General features: G+C 35.8%; 1 protein-coding gene across 2 annotated transcripts in view; it reads right to left on the bottom strand.

Annotated features, from left to right (window-relative positions):
* Nucleotides 1-2,065: 2,065 nt before the first annotated feature.
* CDH12 (cadherin 12) overlaps nt 2,066-19,029 on the bottom strand; it is a 320,014-nt gene continuing 303,050 nt past the window's right edge. For both annotated transcript variants that reach the window (XM_074873891.1, XM_074873900.1), the window contains exons 11-14: nt 14,676-14,797; nt 13,014-13,131; nt 7,860-8,111; nt 2,066-3,016 (exon numbers count right to left, since the gene is read on the bottom strand). In XM_074873891.1, coding sequence (XP_074729992.1) covers nt 2,517-3,016; nt 7,860-8,111; nt 13,014-13,131; nt 14,676-14,797 — 992 coding nt within the window. In that variant the 3' untranslated portion in view covers nt 2,066-2,516. The remainder of the gene's footprint in view (nt 3,017-7,859; nt 8,112-13,013; nt 13,132-14,675; nt 14,798-19,029) is intronic.

Raw genomic sequence — 19,029 nt, 5'->3', positions numbered from 1 at the left:
TTAATTATGTGATAGAAACATCTCAGTTAGAAACCTCTTAAATGTCAAAAGTATGCATTTGATATTCAATTTGGTATTAATTTCTCATACGACAACTCATTCTCAAATATGGATTGTGTGTAGCAGCATGTTTAAGACCACATTTTCTGTCTAACCATTTTGGAAGTCAGGCTCCCATACAGACTGTCCTGCTTAGAGCAAATGCCAACCTATTCAAGAAACCTAATGTTCATCCAGTATGCATGACAAATACAACTTTCTCCGGAGCAAGTATAGCATGTGGTGTCAAAAAGTCAAGCACTCTTCTCACTTACGTTGACTTTACTAGTGAAATACCTGTAAAGGACTAATACAGTTACTAAGAGTTCGGCTACAGGACTGCACATCTGTAAATGAGCAGTGTCAGCTACTTATTTTAGCTGTGGCAGCAAGATAGGAAGCATTGTTATGCATATGCTACATGAGGAAGCATTGCTAAATATCTCCACAAGTGTGTATTTTGTATTAATCAAATCTGTGTTGTAACTAGCAGCAAATATGTTTGTTGGTTTTTTGGTTTTTTTTTTTTTTTTTTCATAGCGCTCTGTTTTAGGCCCACTGAAGTATCAAGTTGCCTTTTTTATGCTGTCAAGACATGTGAGCATTAAAAACATCAGCTTCCACACAAAAATTGCTATGCTGGCAAATGGGCCCCACCACCCTCTGCTTCCCTTTCCTGTAAGAAGAGAGCTTTTGTTGGCTCAGTTCGACTTTCAGGGAACATCGGATACCTTTGTTGATAATGAAAAAAACCCACAAAACTTTCTTGTTACCAAATGCAGTGTCTCTTCCTCAGCACTCTGCTGGTAGAAGCTCTGCCAGTTGTGCTTTTAATGCTTTTAATTGTCCAATTGTACCAAATGATTCTAAACTTACTTAGACTATACACCTTGTAACGTCTCATTGGGATGTTAATTTATACAACTTTGAGAGAGTAAAGGGAACTTATTGTATGTTAATATTAGACTTGTGAGCTAACAATATCTGATAGTTATTAATTCTTCAGCAGTACAAAAAGTAAGCTGTAGACCTGAGGTGAATAAAAGACTTCTGATTCATGAAAGACTTGAGCTGACCTTGCCAATGTCAGTAATGAATAGAGCTCAAGAAGATTGCATAGTACTGCAGAGATTTTAGAAGGAGAATGTAAGGATAGATGCACTTCAGGGGCCATAAACCATTGTCTTACAAAATGTCTATGCCTTAGATCATCAGAAAAAGTCACATGATATAGTCTGTGGCATAATGACTTGTGCATATCTGTACTTCTGTTACCTGCACAGTTACATTTATGCGTGGGTATGTACGTAAAGTGTGGACAAACGTACTGTTTTATATTTTTATTCTGCCTCTATTAATGTTTTGGCAAGAACAAAATTAATAAGGTTTCCATCCTCAAAAGTCTTTCTAAAATGTTTGATGTGGGTCTGACAGCGAAATACAATGATATGCTGAACCGTAGCAGATGGTCAGTTGAAAAATATCTCTCTCTATAATATGTATGTCTATAGTATCTACAGAGTAACAATCTAATTGCAAAGAAAAGTGATATGGAGTTCTTTACATGTACTTCTTTAGTGATACTAAGGAGGGAAAAAATGTCTTGATACTAAAAATACAATAATATTCTTAAAAAACCATCTCCATTTTATGTTCTAATAACAGTCTCATTTTAAAAGAAGAGGGGGAGCCAAGGGAAATTTGCTTTACATAAAGAAAGAGCTGCTTTCATCTTTTTATTATTTTGGAAAAAATTAATATTTGCATGAACATTTTAAATATTCATTGATGAATGATAAGATCTTTCCCTTTTTGATTTGAGCTTTACATCTTCAGAGTGAGCAACAGCATTTTAAATTTAATTTTTCGACCAAATTTTGGAAGAAGAAATATGAAGTCTTGACATAGTGTTTTCTTCTTTTAAAAAACCAAACATAACCCCCAAACACAATGTACACTCCCTCCCCCCCACCCTTAGTTTTCACTCCAGGAAGTGATCTCCATTTTTGTTCTAAAAGAAGTCAGCATGTTGCTATTGCTTCTTGTCTTAAAGTTCTTGTCCAATCTACCATTCAGTTTTATAACACCATCACAGCAGACTCTTTACCACTTAAATGATAAAAGTTTCAATAGGCACTTTAGTGGAATTACGAAAAAGCTACCACTCTTCCACCATGATGCCAGAAAGCTATCTTCTTTCTAAATCAGGCCAGTATACTGTACCTTGTAAGCCTGAGCTTGTCTCAGTGTAATTCCAGAGTAACAAAATAACAACAACAAAAAAACGTGTATATTACAGGATTTATCTTTCCTTTGCAGATCAAACCAAAACTGACAGTATGATAAATGTAGTAACTTGCTGGAAACAGTTGCTGTCTTTTATAATCAAAGAAATCTTGTCCTATATAAAGCTTAGGTTTATATTTTAAATTTGTTATTGGTTTACTTTTCTTTTTATTTTCTGTTGTAGCTGTACTTTAAGTGACTTTGTCAGGGTTATAACTTTCTTCTTCTCCAAACATGTCTGCCAAGATCTTAAAGCGAGGTCCCCAGTCACTCAGATAGTCATAATCCTGGTCTGCTTCTGTAGTAAGGGAGTCTATAGAGCTGAGAGACTCTGCAACAGATCCATTTCCTTCATAAGCATAGGTTGCCAAGGAGTCATAAGGGGGTGCAGTTGGATCTACATCATTTTCCTGCAGCCTTTGATTAATGAAATCTCTTATGTCTGTGTTATCTTCCACTGGTGGTCTCTGACGAGGAAAACGCAAGGTGTCTGGTTTTATGTCCCTGCGTATTTTGTTATCTTCAATCACTTTGGGATTCCTCAGGGCGCCTATGTCGAAAGCCTGGGTGTCCTCTTCTCCACCTCCTTCATCATCATAATGGATAACATTATCTCTGATGTCTTCTTTAGAGGTCATCAGGGTGTCCTTTTTCTTCTGCCTCCGAAGTGCTACATATAGTACCACAATGACTGTAACAAGAGAAAACTGAAGTTAAGACATGCACAGAAATAATTTGGTACTCTGATCACATATCATTATATCCTCCTTTGAAAGTTGCAAGCAATCAAAGGGACTTTTTTCCTTAGAAGATATGCTCCCACTATTCTTTTTAAAATAGCAGTGCTCTAGCCAATGAAAAAGTAATTTGCTGTTTGATCTATGAATCTAACTTTCCTTCATGCTTGCTGTTCTGCTGAAGGAAGTAACAAATAATTTTCCTACTGGCCTGCTTTGCGAACAAATAGAATTGGACAGGACTTCAGCTTTTAAGTTGAGAGAGACAGAGAGATGGGATTTTTTTAAAAAATGTCTTCCACAGCAAAATAGAGAAAAATCCCCAAATTTCCACATTGCAGAGCAAAAAAAAAAAAAAAACAAAACAAAACCAAAAAAACCCAAAAACCAAACCCACGGTATTAAAGAGAAAAAAAAGTAATCTGGAATCTTTGAAAAGGAGAAAAAATAATCCTAATTCATCTTTTTACACAGCACACTTTGGCCTCTTCAGGGATCTGCTTTGAAAATTCCCATGTTCTGGAGAGAAAAGGGATCCAGGAGAGTTGATTGATTTTCAAGTATCACCTCCTCCAAGCTCAACATCAGTCCATCCCAATGAGCAGGAAATCAAGCGAAGGCAGCAGGAGGCCTGCATGGATGAGTAAGGAGCTCCTGATTAAACTCAGAGATAAAAAAGAGGCATATAAGAGGTGAAAATAGAGACAGGTGAGCCAGGAGGAATATATAGCGACTGTGAACATGCAGGAATGTGTTAGGAAATTCAAGGACCATCTGTCATTGAATCTTGCAAGGGACATGAAGGGCAACAAGAAGGGCTTGTACAAGTATGACAGCAACAAAAGAAAAAGTAGAGAAAATGTAGGCCCACTGCTGAATGGGGCAGGGGATCTTTTGACAAAGGACACAGAAAAGGCCAAACTATTCAATGGCATCTTTGCATCTGTCTTTGTTGGTAAGGTTGTTCTTCAGGAATCCCAGATCCCTGAGACCAGAGGGAAATTCTGGAACAAGAAAGACTTATCCTTCGTGGAAGAGTATCAGGTTAGGGAACACTTAAGAAACTGGACACACAAATACATGGGACCTGATGGAATGCACGCGATCTCATTGTGAGGCCACTTGCGATAATTTTTGAAAGGTCACGGTGACTGGGAGAAGTGTGAGGACTGGAGCAAGTGTCACTCCTATCTTCAAGAAAGGCAAGAAGAACAAGCTAAGGGCCAGTCAACCTCATCTTCTTCCTGAGGAAAGTGATGGAGAAAATAATTCTAGAAAACATTTTCAAACATACCGAGAACAGAAAGGGGATCAGGAGTACTCAGAATGTATTTACGAAGGTGAAATTGTGCTTAACTCACCTGATAGCCTTCTACAATGAAGTGACTGGTGGATGAAGGGAGAAAAGTGTACTGTTTTTATCCTAACTTTAGCAAAGCTTTTGAGGATGTCTCCCATAACATCCTTCTCAGAAAAACTGAGAAAGTGTGGACTAGACAAGTAGACAGTAAGGTGGATGGCAAAGCTGGCCAAACTGTCAGGCTGTAAGGGTTGTACTCAACAACCCAAATACCAGATGGAGACCAGTCACTAATGATGTATCCAGGGGTCAACACTGGGACCAGTTTTGTTTAACATCTTCATAAATGATCTGGATCATGGGATTGAGTGCACCCTCAGCAAGTTTGTAGGTAGATACAAAACAGAGGTTGTGTCACTATTCAAAGGGACCTCACCAGGCTAGGGGAATGGGCCAACAGGAAACCCATGGACCTTCAAAGGGAAATGCCAAGTCCCACACATGGAGACGAATAACCACATACTGTAGATGCTATTGACTGGCCAGGAAGCAGCTTGACAGAGAAGGACTTAGGGTTCTGGTGGACGGCAAGGTCACCATGAGCCAGCAGTGTGTCCTTGTAGCAAAGAATGCCAACAGCATTTAGGGCTACATTAGGAAGAGTGTTGTCAGCAGGTCTAGGGAGGTGATCATTCCCCTCTGTTTAGCCCTGGTCAGACACACTTGGAGTTCTGGGCACAATTCCAGTTCTTGGCTCCTCAGTACAAGACAGACATGCACTTCCTGGCATGAATGCAGTGCAGAGCCACAAAGATGATTAAGGGATTAGAACATCTGCCATACAGGGAGAGGCTGAGAGAGCTGTGCTGTTCAGCTTGGGGAAGAGAAGTCTCAGGAGAATCTTATAAATGCGTATAAATACTTGATGGATGGAAGTAAAGAAGATAGAAACAGACTTTTTTCCTAGTGCTGCCCAGGGACAGGACAAGAAGCAATGGGCACAAATTGAAATGCAGGAAATTCCATTAAAGTGTAAGAAAAAAGCTTCTTTACTGTCAGAATGGTCAAGCATTGGATCATGTTGCCCAGAGAAGTTGTGGTGTATCCCTCCTTGGAGATATTCAAAACCCCACTGCATTTGTGCCTGAGCAACCTGCTCTAACTGACCCAACTGTAAGCTGGGAGCTTGGACTAGATGATCTTCAGAGGTGCCTTCCAACTGTGATTTTGTGATTTGATATAATACGTTACAAACTGACTTTTTTTCCAAATGGCAACTCAATGGCAATCAGTTTGTGTTATTTTTTCCAATAGTTTGTCTTTGGAGATATATTTAATTGAATGTAAAATCTGCTTGTAGTAAACTGGCCTTTTTGTAATTTTTAATTCCCTAACCGCCTTTGGTAGACATTATAGTGTTCTAAGCACTGTTGGTGAAGTAAAACAATAATGAATACAGGAGTCGCAATGATTATAAATTCATGATCAGGCTTGTGCAGTCTAAAATAACTCCTGACTCTGGTAATATGTTGACTGTCTTTTGTGTAGAAATGAGTTCGACACGAATGACTTCAACTACAATTTTAATGATTCTGTGTTAGGCCAGGTTCACAGCAAGAAATGAATATCCAAAAGCAGTTTTTAAATTGATCAATGGAATAGTAAGGAGAAAGTCTGGATATAAGATAAATGCCATTCTCTTAGGTTACACACAGCACTGGAGATCTCATTATTTATACATTAATTTTTCTGGGTAATATTGCCAGGCTGATTTGAATGAAGGGAGTTATTAAAGGACCAAAACCTCTTTTCCCAACATAATCTCACTAATTCAGTCTGGCATTCTGTGCAAAGCAGGAATTAAAGTATCTTCATCAGCTTTGTATATGACAAGAGCGTCAGTCAGCAGCAGAGTTGATAACGAGTTCTTTGACATATTTTTTTTTATTGAATATGTTGGGGTTTTTAAATAAAAATTGTATTGATTTCAACAAACCATTAAGGGAACATAAACGCATTTCTGTTGAAAGCCTCCATGATCACCTAGCATATTTGGGGGAAAAAATCAGACTCCAGGTATTCCCACTTCCCCAGATACTTTGCCAATGTGAATGATCTCTCTACCAAGAGCACCAAGCTCTCTGCTGCATACTTCACACTGTCCAGATTACTGGACACAAAGGGAGCAACATGAAAGGCTTTGCTATAGCTATGTGTTTAGAGCTTCTAGGCACTTTGTAACAGAGAGGTTAGATATCCTGGAAGTCCTGCTTTAAAACAGAGATCTAATTGACATATTTCTTCATGTAAAAATAAGTTAAAGTTTTTTTCATAATGGAATTTCTTTGATGCTGAGGCTCACCCCTGGCTGCTTTTACCCAGGAAACCCCTACAAATAAAAAAGTACTCCCAAGGAATTGTGGTAAAGGAGACAGCATTCTTCTTACTTTCGAAAAACTGACCTAAGGTTGTTTTGGTTTGTTTTTAAATTCTTCAGAATGGGTGTATTCGTTATTAATTCCTATTCCATGGGAAGTATGACTGTTTGCCACTCTTCTTCTGATTTGAAACAACATTTTTCTCACAGCATAAAATTTGTACACAGAACAGAAATTCTGAATTTTATGCACTGCTACTCAGAAGCTATTTATGTAACCCTGAGCCTGTACTAATTTAATTAAGTGGTAAATTACTGTATTATTCAAATGCAAAGAGGTGTCCATATGTTATATTCTGTGTCCGCAGCTATTTTTGACCATTAGACCCACATAAGGAGTAGCATGAGATCTAGGAATCCCACTACTACCAAGAAGAGGTATAGGCTAGCATCTGTAAGAATTAGTCTGCTTTCTGCAGCCCACATTGTGACTGTGTAATCTACAAAGTTGGTTTTATTTCATTATCAGTTCATTAAGGCTACATTATAAGTAGGATGCATATGAGTATTGACTGCTTTGGCCATGCTGTAAATAAGGCAATATTCAAATATAATGTAGATCAAATGGCAATGCTACCTTATGGAATCCATGCCTGCCTGAAATTAAAATGTTCCTGTAAAGTTTTACAGTCAGTCAGAGTCTACACTACAGTTATTTTCTCCTCTCTGATTTCTTTGTTCTCCTTTTGCTGAAGATGGCATGAATAATTAAATAAAGGCTCTTACTAAGTCCTTACTGCTGTCACTGTCAGTAGGACTTGTCTATTTTAGGAATAATCTGAAAATATTAATCCTTCAAGAAAGATATTTAAACAAAACTGTTTCAGAGAAAAAAATGTGGCTTGAATTCCACTGAAAACTGGTTCTCTTTATGCAATAAGAAATATGAAGGTGTTAGCAGATTCAAGGTCATGGTCAGTGCTTTGTGATGTTTTTCTAGAAACATAGGAGCATTTTCAGTGGCTTTTGTAAAACAACAGATGAAGCTAATAACAACACAAATCAATGCACAGGTGAATAATCAGAGTAATGCACTTCACATGGTTTCATGAGAACTAACCTAGAAGTATAACAATACACAACAAGATTGCAATCAGTGCTCCCGTGCTGAGGCCTACTGGTAAGAAGATTGCTTCCACATTGCAGGACAGGATGGTGCCATCAGAATCACATCTGCAAACACGGATAGTCATTGTGTTTGTGCTGCTCTGAACAGGGTAACTGCTATCTTCTATTACTACTGGAAGAAAGTACAGCTCTTGCTGCCTTCTGCTGTAGCCATTTCTCCTGGTTTCAATCCCAGCTGTGTTGTCTGTAAAACATACGACATGGTCATTACAGGATTTTTACTGTGTTCTTCAATTCACCATTGTAGTTTGTATCACTTTTAGTAATAGGAAGCTATTTTGTTTTCGAAACTCAGTGAATGACATGCTTTATGCAATTGCCTTGTTTCATCACTACAGAAGGTATTGTATTCTGACTGGTACAGCTATTTTTTGCAGAGAATTAAATAATATTCCATTTCTTGTAAACCTGTTAGCTTGACAGCTGAAATTTCAAAGTCAACATAAATAATAATTAAACAAAGCATTACAGGTATTAGATTAGGAAGGCTTTTCGGTTATTCTTTTCTCTTATCTCCTTATATTCCAAGTCTGTGGTCCAAAGGACTTTGATTGAACATGGATTTAGAATCATGTCTGTATTAGTTAATTAATTAAATTCCCTTTAAAACTGAAAGTAATATGCTTGGCCAAAATGCAAAACTCCTTCAACTTTCCTGCCCCATTAAAAATAAGTACAGAAATGAACTGAGTACTTTATAATCAGTACATTTTCCATCAATTAGTCATGAATGTGTTCAGAACTCCTTGAAGTTATGTTTTGTCATTTCTGCCTGGTAGAAATTCAGTTATCCCTGCTTTTCTTGAATCAAACGGAGTAGCAAGGAAAAGATGAGAAGATTAAAAGAATTACACTGAAAGCAAAACCAAAATGAAATTAGCAGGGAATTAATTAGCTGACAGATCTGAATGAAGGTAGCCTGCAGCAGTCACCATTTTGCCATCTCACTCATGTGCTTTCTTTAGAAGAGGTCACTTGCTGTCCATGTTATGACTTTTATCCTTTCTTGGGGTTTTGTCACTAGGTAGAGGGATTAAGGGCTCTGAATTCCATACTCAAATACTTGTGTGCAGTTCTGATTAAGGACAATAAGAAGGAACCCTAAATATCCAAAATCAGACATGTTATAATCAGACACCATTGAGAAAGCACTTGACTGACAAAACGCTTATTTCAGAAGTCCCTTTTTCATCAAACTCAGACATGGTACATAGACACATCAAGTTCAGTTTTGAAAAAGAAAAAATGTCTCAAAATTGTTTGAATCAAACCACCTTCCATCTTCAGCTTGTTCTTTCTGTGATTAATCATCTGCACTGTATAGAGAGTTTTAGATCTAATTTAAAGTAATAATTTTATCTCCACTCTTATTTCTATTTCTATTAATAGTTATTCATATTCTTTTTCCTTTTTCTTCTAATTGCAATGTTGAAGATCACTTTAATACATGTTACAACGCAACAAAATTACTTTCCATTCTCCTTTGAGAAGAATCAAAGAGATTGAGCTCTCAAGTCTTTGGCTTTGAACAATTTTTGTTGCTCTTCTATGACCCCTTTCAGTTGTTCAAAGGCCTTTTGAAAATATGGACACAGGCATGTGTCTGAACTCTACACAGAGCAGCCTGGAGCTGCAGCCTGAAGCTGACATGGCTTCTGGTTCTTCAGTCTGTTGGCAATAAATTCATTTTCAGGATGTGTGTGACAGTCTGGAGAGAAAGAAAATTCTTGCTCTTACATGAGCAACTGAATGTGCTCAGCAGGGAAGCAGCCCTCTAGGGAGCATGGCGAAGCCAGCAAAGTGGAAAGAAGGTGGTGAGCAGCTCAGCTGGAAGCACCCCAGCTCTGCCAGGGACTCTCACTTCAGTTCACAGTTGGTGGATTGGTCTCAGCACTGCTGAAGGTATAGTCTAGAAACATAGCATTTCCCTGTGTTTATATTTCTGGACACTCCAAATGGCAACCTTGAGCTACTGTCTTGCTTCTGTTCTCATTAAGTTATATTCTGAAGAAGTATGGAACCTGGAAAAGTTTATTCTCTTGGCTACACTACACACATATTGCACATGATGTAATATCACAACACCCATGATGTTTAGCTGTATAGAATAGCACTGGTTATTGGGTTTCTTGATGTGTTTAAAAATGTTAAACAACACCTTAACTTGTAAAAGCATTAATTGTAACACGATGAACAAGATGATTGTTTCCTCAAAAAAATCAAAATCCCTTTCACAAATTACCTGCTTGGTACTGACATAATTGCTAACTCAAAAGATAATGGTATTTATGTTTTTAAAAAAGTTTCTGTAAGGAAAATAAGGTTGTGTTATTATATCTCTGAATTGTGCACAGAGCAGACCTTCCACATTTTTGGCAAACAAAAGGCAGAAGATATTGAAAATATGGTACAGAGTTTCTGTTTGGAAAGATTTTTTCAATAGCTCTGTTAGTCTTCTAAACTTAAAAAGTCTTTTATGGTTGGAAAATATTGCACAAAAACTTTTTTTTTTGTCTCCCTTGTTTTTCAATAAATAATGTATTTCTTTCTTATTTTTTAATAAGAAATGCTTTTAAGAGTGTGTGTATATAGGTACATACACACACAAACATTTATATATGAAAAATTGTGTCTCTTGGTGGTTTCTAATTTAATTTTTTATCAGAATATTGCATTTGTTTTTATACAGTAGAGAAAGTTTGTTAACAGACTACTGAGATCCAAAGTCATCTCGGTGTCAACATTACTGGTTTAAAAGGAGAAATTTAATTATCTAATAATATTTGAGCAATTTCCTCACCAAACTCATATGCTAAGCACACTTCACAAAAGCTGTAAATGAGAAAGGTCATTGAGTTTAATTACTGTATAGCCATTTGAAGTTTAAAGATTATTTTGAGGAATTAAATATATTAAAATGACCCTAGAAGAACTAGAAGAAAACAATAGTTTGTAATTATTTGAAAAAATTAAATCTTGATGAAATTAAAGGATATTTTAGGAAATAGACAAAAAGAAATAAATTAAAGCTCTTACTTTAAAGAAATCTTGAACAAAAGAGCAAAGGTATTTAGAAATACACAGTATTTGTGCTATAAGACTACGTAATCGTGAAGACACTACCCATCTGGGCCTTCAAATGTGTTGAAAAGTGAACAGATGAAAATAATTAATGTAAAATATGAGGAATATCTAAAGAGGTATATTTTCTTTCTTCTATTAAGATATAGAGAACATTTTTTTTTTCTTCTTAATTATAATCATTAGCAAAGTTCCCCATGCTGAGTTTTCCAAGAAAATACTACCAACAGCTAAGCAGGAAACGGGACATAACAGAAGCTACAGTGCAGCATTAAGGGGAAGCAAACTGAAGCATTATCCAAAATTTTAAGTCCAGTGGGACATAGATATAAAACACTTATATTTTACTTGGCATAATTATATAGTTAGATAGTTAAATGCCACAACATTTTTAAATACTAGTAGCTGTTAAAACCATACTGTTTAGACTAAGCACTTCTGGAGAAGAGTAATGACTTAACTGTCCAAGAATAGATGGAAACTTGAATCCAATATAAGGTTGTCCTTCATATTCATTGAGCTGTCTGTCTCAAGAACACTATTTGATAAAATGTTGACCAGCGTATTTTGGGTTTCATAAGATACTATTACTCATGTCTGCAATATTATGAATTATTATGGTTTCATTATATATTGTGTTTACAAATCATTAAATGAAATAATTTGCTCATCTGTAAAATGTTTTTAGCTATCTATGACATACTAAGATAAAAGTCACTAATAAGTTTGGGAATAAACCATTTTTGTCTTGTCATCTTCACAGAGGAGCCATAGAAAAAAGAGAAAATAAGCATAGTTTATTTTTCTGCTGTTTCAAATTTATTTCTTCCTGAACTTTCTTAATGATAAGCATCTTCATGATTAATAGTTGTGCTTATTTTGTTGTCTCTCATTTTGTATCACCTAACATTATTTCTGAGGTGATGAGCTTTTGTTAATGTGGGTCATAAATGGTTTTGAAAAAAGCTAAATAAGTAGCCTCTGCAATTTTTTTCATTCTGTATATTATCCATTTCTAGCCCTTTTTAGGGCTTGGTTTGCTTAATATTTTTTTTTTTTAAATTAAGAATTATATACTTTTTCTTAAAAGTGATACTTATAAGTAATACTTATAACCTACATAGTTAAATAGGAAAAGAATTGTTACTGAACTTTATTGGATGGATTTGGGTGTTCTTTCTTTGCAGAGTAATGTAAACCCTTTTTTATGAAAAATTTTACATAACACAGTTCTTTAAAGATCACCTAATAGTTAATAAACTCATTGTTAAAATTTTTTTCCTTATTTGATTAAAGTAATTAGTGGTTAAAATTTATTACAGTTTATTATGATGTTTTAGCTGTGTCTCTTCCCAAGACTACATGTTTGAAGATGTTTATAAGAGCAAAAAGATCAATTTTTTCATCTTGGGTTGTTCTTTGTCATTCTTTAAAAGCATTCAAGTGAAAAAGAAAAAAAAAAAGATTATAACCTATGACAAAAATTGGGGGTAAAAATCAGAGATGTTAATTATATAAATCTACAAATTATTAAGAGTGTTGTGGGATGTTATACTGCAGCAGTACTGTCCATATTTAGAACTAATTCTTCTGCAGGACTATGCATCCTTGAGGAAGCACAATAGCTGGGTACTTCGAAAACAGCAAAGCGATAGGATTTAAACAAGGCAGCAATAGTGCCTTGTTTAAAGGTATACCTGCATTGACATATGACTTTTTCCTGAGATATTGAACTATAAAAAGAAGAAAATAAAACTGGTAGCAGTGTTTTTGCAGGTTTGTAGGGAAATCTCAGCCTTTTATGTTCTGACAATTCCTGTCCCCTAAAAATGAGAAAAGGTGCGAGACCTGAATTTATATTAATATATGTCCTAGATAGTTTCAAAATTAGAAATGTCAAATAACAAAGTTAGTCTGTAGACATGACTGTAGTACAAAATAATCGTATTTGTCATTATAATCACAGCCTGATGCTCTGAAAGAGAGATATGTATAAGCAACTTACTTCTGTAGTCATGGACTGTGAAATTTGGTTTGTTGGAAGCCTCAGGTGACAGTCGGAAGGAAAACCTTTGCCCAGCTGGTGACAAATCTTTGTCTGCTGCAGTGACAATCTGTATCACCTGAAACCAGATTAAGATTAATTCTGAAGTCAGTTCACTCTTTTAAAAGAAGCAGTTTTGTAGAAGTGCAAAATGAACATCAAATGAAACAATGGAAGTGAAATACTGCCAGATTACTCTCATTCCTCTAATATATTGGACAGTGGAGGCAAAAAGTTTGAATACTATAGCCTCCAGAAAACTCGTGATATCTCAGGTCTCGCTTTGACATATCTGAAGGAAATCAGAAAGATTTACCCTATATTCATAGCAGAAGTATTTAATATTTGTCTTTTGTATCAAAATACTAGTGATTGTTTTCAGGTGAGTGATTACTTAGAGACAGTTCACTTTATCTGCTACTACTATCACTGTTACAACCAGTACATGTTGTAGTACTTCAAAAAGCAGCACCCTAATTTTACAGCTTGAAATGAAGTAGAGAGGGTTGAAAGGTCTGCACCATTTAGGCGTGAAGGAATTTTTGGGTCCAAGTCCTATCTACTACATTTCAGGTAAGCACAGTGCAGTTAAATTGTTTCATAGTAGGATTACCACTGATCTTTTAAAAAGGAAGGCATTTTTTTATGTAACAAGGATCTACATATTTCTAATTTTTGACAGCTCTGTGCTTGTCTCAGCCTTCTCTGTAAAAGGTTCCCCTTTCTACTGTTAGTGCCTGAATAAGAAATTAGAGGTATCTGATAAACTAGAAGTTAAATTAGGTTGTATGGAAGTTATTTAAACATTTTAAAAAAAAAAAAAAAAAGGAAGATGAGATAGGAATATCATATGAAGTCATGGACAAATCTGTAATAAAGGCAATAAAAATCACATGGACTGATTACATATTACGTACATACAAAGAGAAGTCACTGATCACGTAGCAGGATGAATATGTTCCTTCCCTGGCTGGGGCTAGCAGTCACTCTCAAAGTTGAACAGTTGAAGTTACAAGTCTTGTCTTGGAAACAGTATTAGCTGTTAATATGTATGGTGGTTGGCCTTGGTGCTTTGCAGCACTGTGTTTAATTACACAAATTTATGGCAGAAGGAGCACATGCCAACAGCTTCTGGGGCCAGCTCTATTAATATTGGCATCACTCTCGGTAAAAGGTGGTATTTAGAATCTGAAATAGGTTTCACATGCTATGCATATATTTGAAACTGTTTATAAAAACAAGCTTTCAGGAAGATTGTCTTTGGGGCTGTGGGTTCTTTTTCTCAGAATAGGACACAGAAATGTTTGCAATGCATCCTACTCCATTTACTCACTGCAGTTTTTCCTTTATAATTAAGTGTCTTTAAGGAAGGGATTCTTTCTCCTGTCATAGCTAGTAAATGCACACTAAAGGGTGGCTCAAGCCAATATAATCAGGGATAATTAAAACAATAGACCATAAAGGTCAACAAACAGAATTCCAGAAGGTGAGTATTTCCAACACAGACATTTAATTTGTAAAAGAATTCTACCATGATGTCATTTTCAAACCCAGAAATTTCTATTGTTATAAATAATACTAAGGAAACAGAGCAAAATAGCAAGCATTACAAATTTGAAATACCTGTCCTGGCTTGGCATTTTCACATACAGATGTCTCATATGGAACTGAAATTTCAGGAGGAAACTCGTTGACATCCAGGACATTTATTATAACGTTGACTTTGCTGGTTAATAGTGGGTTACCTATAAATGATTTTTAGGAGAAAAGCATTAAGGAATACTATTTATATTTGTTGTCATCACCAGTGTCCATGAGCTGTCATAAACTGTTTTGATCCCAGTACTGTGACTTCTAAAAGCCCTTGACTTCCATTTATTTCTGATTTCTACTAAGGAGGAATCAGAAGCAAAATTCTTATCATTTTGTACCAGACTTTGATCCATTACTCTTCATGGGGTAGGAATCAATCAACATGATTATCAGAGCACAAATTAAAGAATTTGAAGTTGTACTTGTAAATAAACTTTTCTCACAACACTTTTCATGGAGTCTGTGGAAAATGCTTCCAATAATTAAAACTGAAATCTATTTTCCATAATGGAATGCAGAAAATCGATATTTATTAGTTAGCCACTGTTTACATCTTTAAGATATTTAGGAGGTAAGTGGAGCATACCCATTTAGAAAATGGAGAAAAGTAAGAGAGAAAGATATAAATAAAAATCTAGCTGAAAGCCAGAGTCAGTGGTAAATTTAGCAGTGGAACATGTAGAGCTAGCATTCCAGTTGTGGTTACACCATTAGGCTATGTTGTAACAGATATTGCTTTAACTGCATAAGTATTTGCAAGCAGCATATACTTTTATGCAAAAGAAATGCTAAAAACCAGTATACAATATTCTCCTTTCCATTGTTCTATCAATGCAGACAATCTTCATCAGTCACTAGATGCACTTTATAAACAAGTTGAACTGCAAATGCAATGTCTGACAGAAAGGAGACACAAATTCAATACAAAGCAGACAACATTCTCTTTTACTTTATGCTGAGACCTCTTGCAAGATAGCAGATACATAAAAAACAGTTTAGCTGGTGAGTGAAAAGGATAATTATTTTATTCTTTTGTAAGAAGAGTGGTGGCTACTATATAGACACAGGTATCTATTCAAGAAATCTATACTATGAATCAGGGTGGTGTAGGAGTAACAGCGTGGGGTCATGGTACATGGACAAGAACAGCTTTCTTGAATCTTCAGACACAAATGGACCCTTTAAATTATTTGCATTAGCTGCTTACTTCATCCTTGTATAAACCTTTGCATTTCTGTTTATAACTAACACAGCAAGGGACAAAGTCTCTTCATGGTAGCACTGTAGAAATTTTACATGATTTCTTTCTTGTTCTTAGGAACTATTAAATGCAGTGTTTTCAAGAGGCCTCTGTCAAAGCCAAAAGGTATTCCCTAACGATTTCCTAGTTAAGTAGTAACAGCAGCAAGTAGAAGTGTGATTTACCTGTTTACAAGTAGTGGATAAAATGACCATCCTACAAACTTAGCTTGGAATCTAAAAAAAAAATACCCCACAAAAAACCACTACCCTAATCACAAAATATTTGTAGTTCCTTCCTATGAACATATCTAATTAATAGTGAACATATCTAATAATATCTCTTTGAATCCTCATGCATTTTCAGTTGAGCATCATCCCTACTTGCAGCATGTCTCTGTGGAGAAAAGCATTGTGCAGTATGAATGAAGAAGACAGTTTGGTCTAGCAGCTGGGAATTCGGCAGTGATTCTTTAGATGCACAGAGAGCCAGAAGAAATCTAGATTATTTGCTCACAGTTGAATTGGTTCCTTTGTATAATAGGAAACAAAAAAGTACTAAGAAGTTATTTGAGTCAGTAGAGGGCAGGACCCTGACTCTGAAAATACACAGAGATCAAAAAAGCCCCAAGCAAGTCAAGTTCACGCAGTTACTGGCAGACACAACCTAACTTAAAACTTCCCTCCTAGCAGTTTGTTGCAAAAAGCACAGCAACTCACATGGAGCAACTCAGGTTTTTCTTTAGTTTTTGTGTGTTTATTTTAAGGCACAACACTGAACATCAGGAGTTCAGGATACATTCTTCCAACACATTCATGTATTGCCATGAAAGTACAGTCATAGATGTCAGTTCGTTTCCTTTTAGAAATATATTAACAATGCCTTTCCAGTAAAAGAATGAATGTATTCAAAATTTATGCATCATGTACATGGGAGATATTAGCTGATTTAGATAATTTCTATTAAACATAACAGTTTCTATAAGAAGGCTTCTTAGGATATATTTTTTTAAAGTATCTTATATCAGTTATTTTTTCAGCTTTTTGGAATAGTGTACATATTATGGGAGTGTGTGTTTTTAAAACGAACAAAGGAATTTGACATTTTGCCTTCCCTCAAAATCACGATAGCATGCTTTGGAAATATATGTGAATATGAGTATACTTTTTACATTTACTTCTCACTGATGGTCTGTGATTTGTTTTCTATGATTCTTCAAAAGATATATTAGAGGCCAAGATATTTTCTCCCTAAATATTTTAGCAAGGTAGAATTTTATCTTGCATAAATGGTCAGCAAAAATTAAATATTAAAGTAAACAGAATTACTACAGCATAAAATGGACCTATTTCTGGATTTCACTTTATTTATGTGATTAATTTTCCTTCTGGTTTGTGCTGATATCAGTTTAACTACTCATGTATATAAAGGAAGACTGCAAGAAGATTGTGTACAGCTTTGAATTCATATATAATTACAAAGACCTGTAATACTTGATGCAAATGCAGATGATGAATTGCATTTCAAATACCACTTTGCAGACTTGACCTCTATTTTCTCTGTTTTTTATTTGGTTTTCTGTTTGTCTCAAAATGGAATCTTTTGGAGCTCTGTGAGCACAGTAGCGACATGCATGCTTGTATCAGTGAGTGAGACACTGAAAACATCTGCTCACACTTTTTAAACCCAGATTACATAGATAAGAAAACAAATTGGTTAAATCATTAGCATAGGAATTAAGAAACCTATTTCAGGTTTCAATTCTGCCTGTAAGATATAGGCAGATTAATTAACTTCTTCTTTCCTCAGTTTTCCTGTCTGCTCGAGTACCATCATCTGTTAACATCTTTATGGTTCAAGGATATTACAGTAGTAGAAAATATGTAAAATACTTTGACTAATGAATTTATGAAAATGCAAGATATCTGAGAAAATAGATACTGACCATTGAGGAGAACTGGTGATTCCTTAATCCCAGTTATGGTATTCAGGAGAAGATAAACCCCATTTTGAGATTTAAACTGAGGTTTCTTTAGGATTCACAAAATTTGGGCCTAGACTTAGAGGAGTTGGAAAGATGGTTTGGACAGGAAGGATTATGATTACTTTATATTTATTTTCAACGTTAACAAGTGCCTTAAGGACAGGAAAGCAGAAATAAGATCTTACGCATATTATCTATTTACTCTTCTGTAAAACGCAAAAATCATTTCCATACTAGATAATTAAGCAGCACGCTGGGGAACTTTTTGAGCACTGGGCTGTGATTTTTTTATACCATTCTTACAGCAGCCCTTGGCACAGTTTTGGCCTGGGGCAACTAGTGGTCTTGCAGACAATTCACATGCATGTGCTGGGAGTTAGTATGGGCGAGGATCCACTCTCAAAGAATCAATTTACAAGTGGGCATCCTGTTTGGAAGGTGGGAGTTTTTAATGGCATAGAAATAGCCTGCTCAGTGCCAGATGGCCTTTGTGTTTGAAACGAAGGTAAGGCATGTTTAATTTATTAGTTTGGACAGAGTCTGCAGGATCAAAAATGTTTAGGAACAGCAACCACATACACTATTAGGGTGTTAAATTACTCTAAGAAGAAAAAAAAATACAATGAAATATAGTTAGGGAATGAAAAGAAGTTCAGAGAAAATAGGAAGTGAAATGGAGGGGCGGGGGGGGGGAGAGGAATGTGAATCTGAAACATCCTCTCCCTATTCATGCACTTTGTTCTATTTAAAGGCTGATTTTTTATTTCTACAGATGGGTAAAGGACCTTCTGCATTCAGCTGCCTTCATGTCTGTGCCATCATCCATGTGTCGGCAGAACAATCATCCACCTCCCACTTAAAAAGTTCTTTACTTTTGGACAGGCTTCTTTAACAAGGGAAACAATAAAGTTATGGTATCTTGTGTTAAATATGACAGTAGGCTATCTGTCACTCCATGCTGGGTACACCTCTGAGAAGTTCTCAAGAGTCAGTTATGATACTATTTGGAGACAGATTCCCAGACAATGTTTAGATCAGATATCTGGAATTTTTTCAGGGTTCCTACGTGGAACCAGCAGCTACTGTCCGTATGTAAGATATATTGTGTTATTGCTGGGTAACCAGGACTTCTCTGGCTGTGACTGTAGAAGTTGACACAA

The sequence above is a fragment of the Strix uralensis genome, chromosome 1, assembly GCF_047716275.1.
Source record: "Strix uralensis isolate ZFMK-TIS-50842 chromosome 1, bStrUra1, whole genome shotgun sequence".
NCBI lineage: Eukaryota > Metazoa > Chordata > Aves > Strigiformes > Strigidae > Strix > Strix uralensis.
The sequence above is the reverse complement of the archived record's forward strand: the minus strand, read 5'-3'. Positions and strand labels throughout refer to the sequence as shown.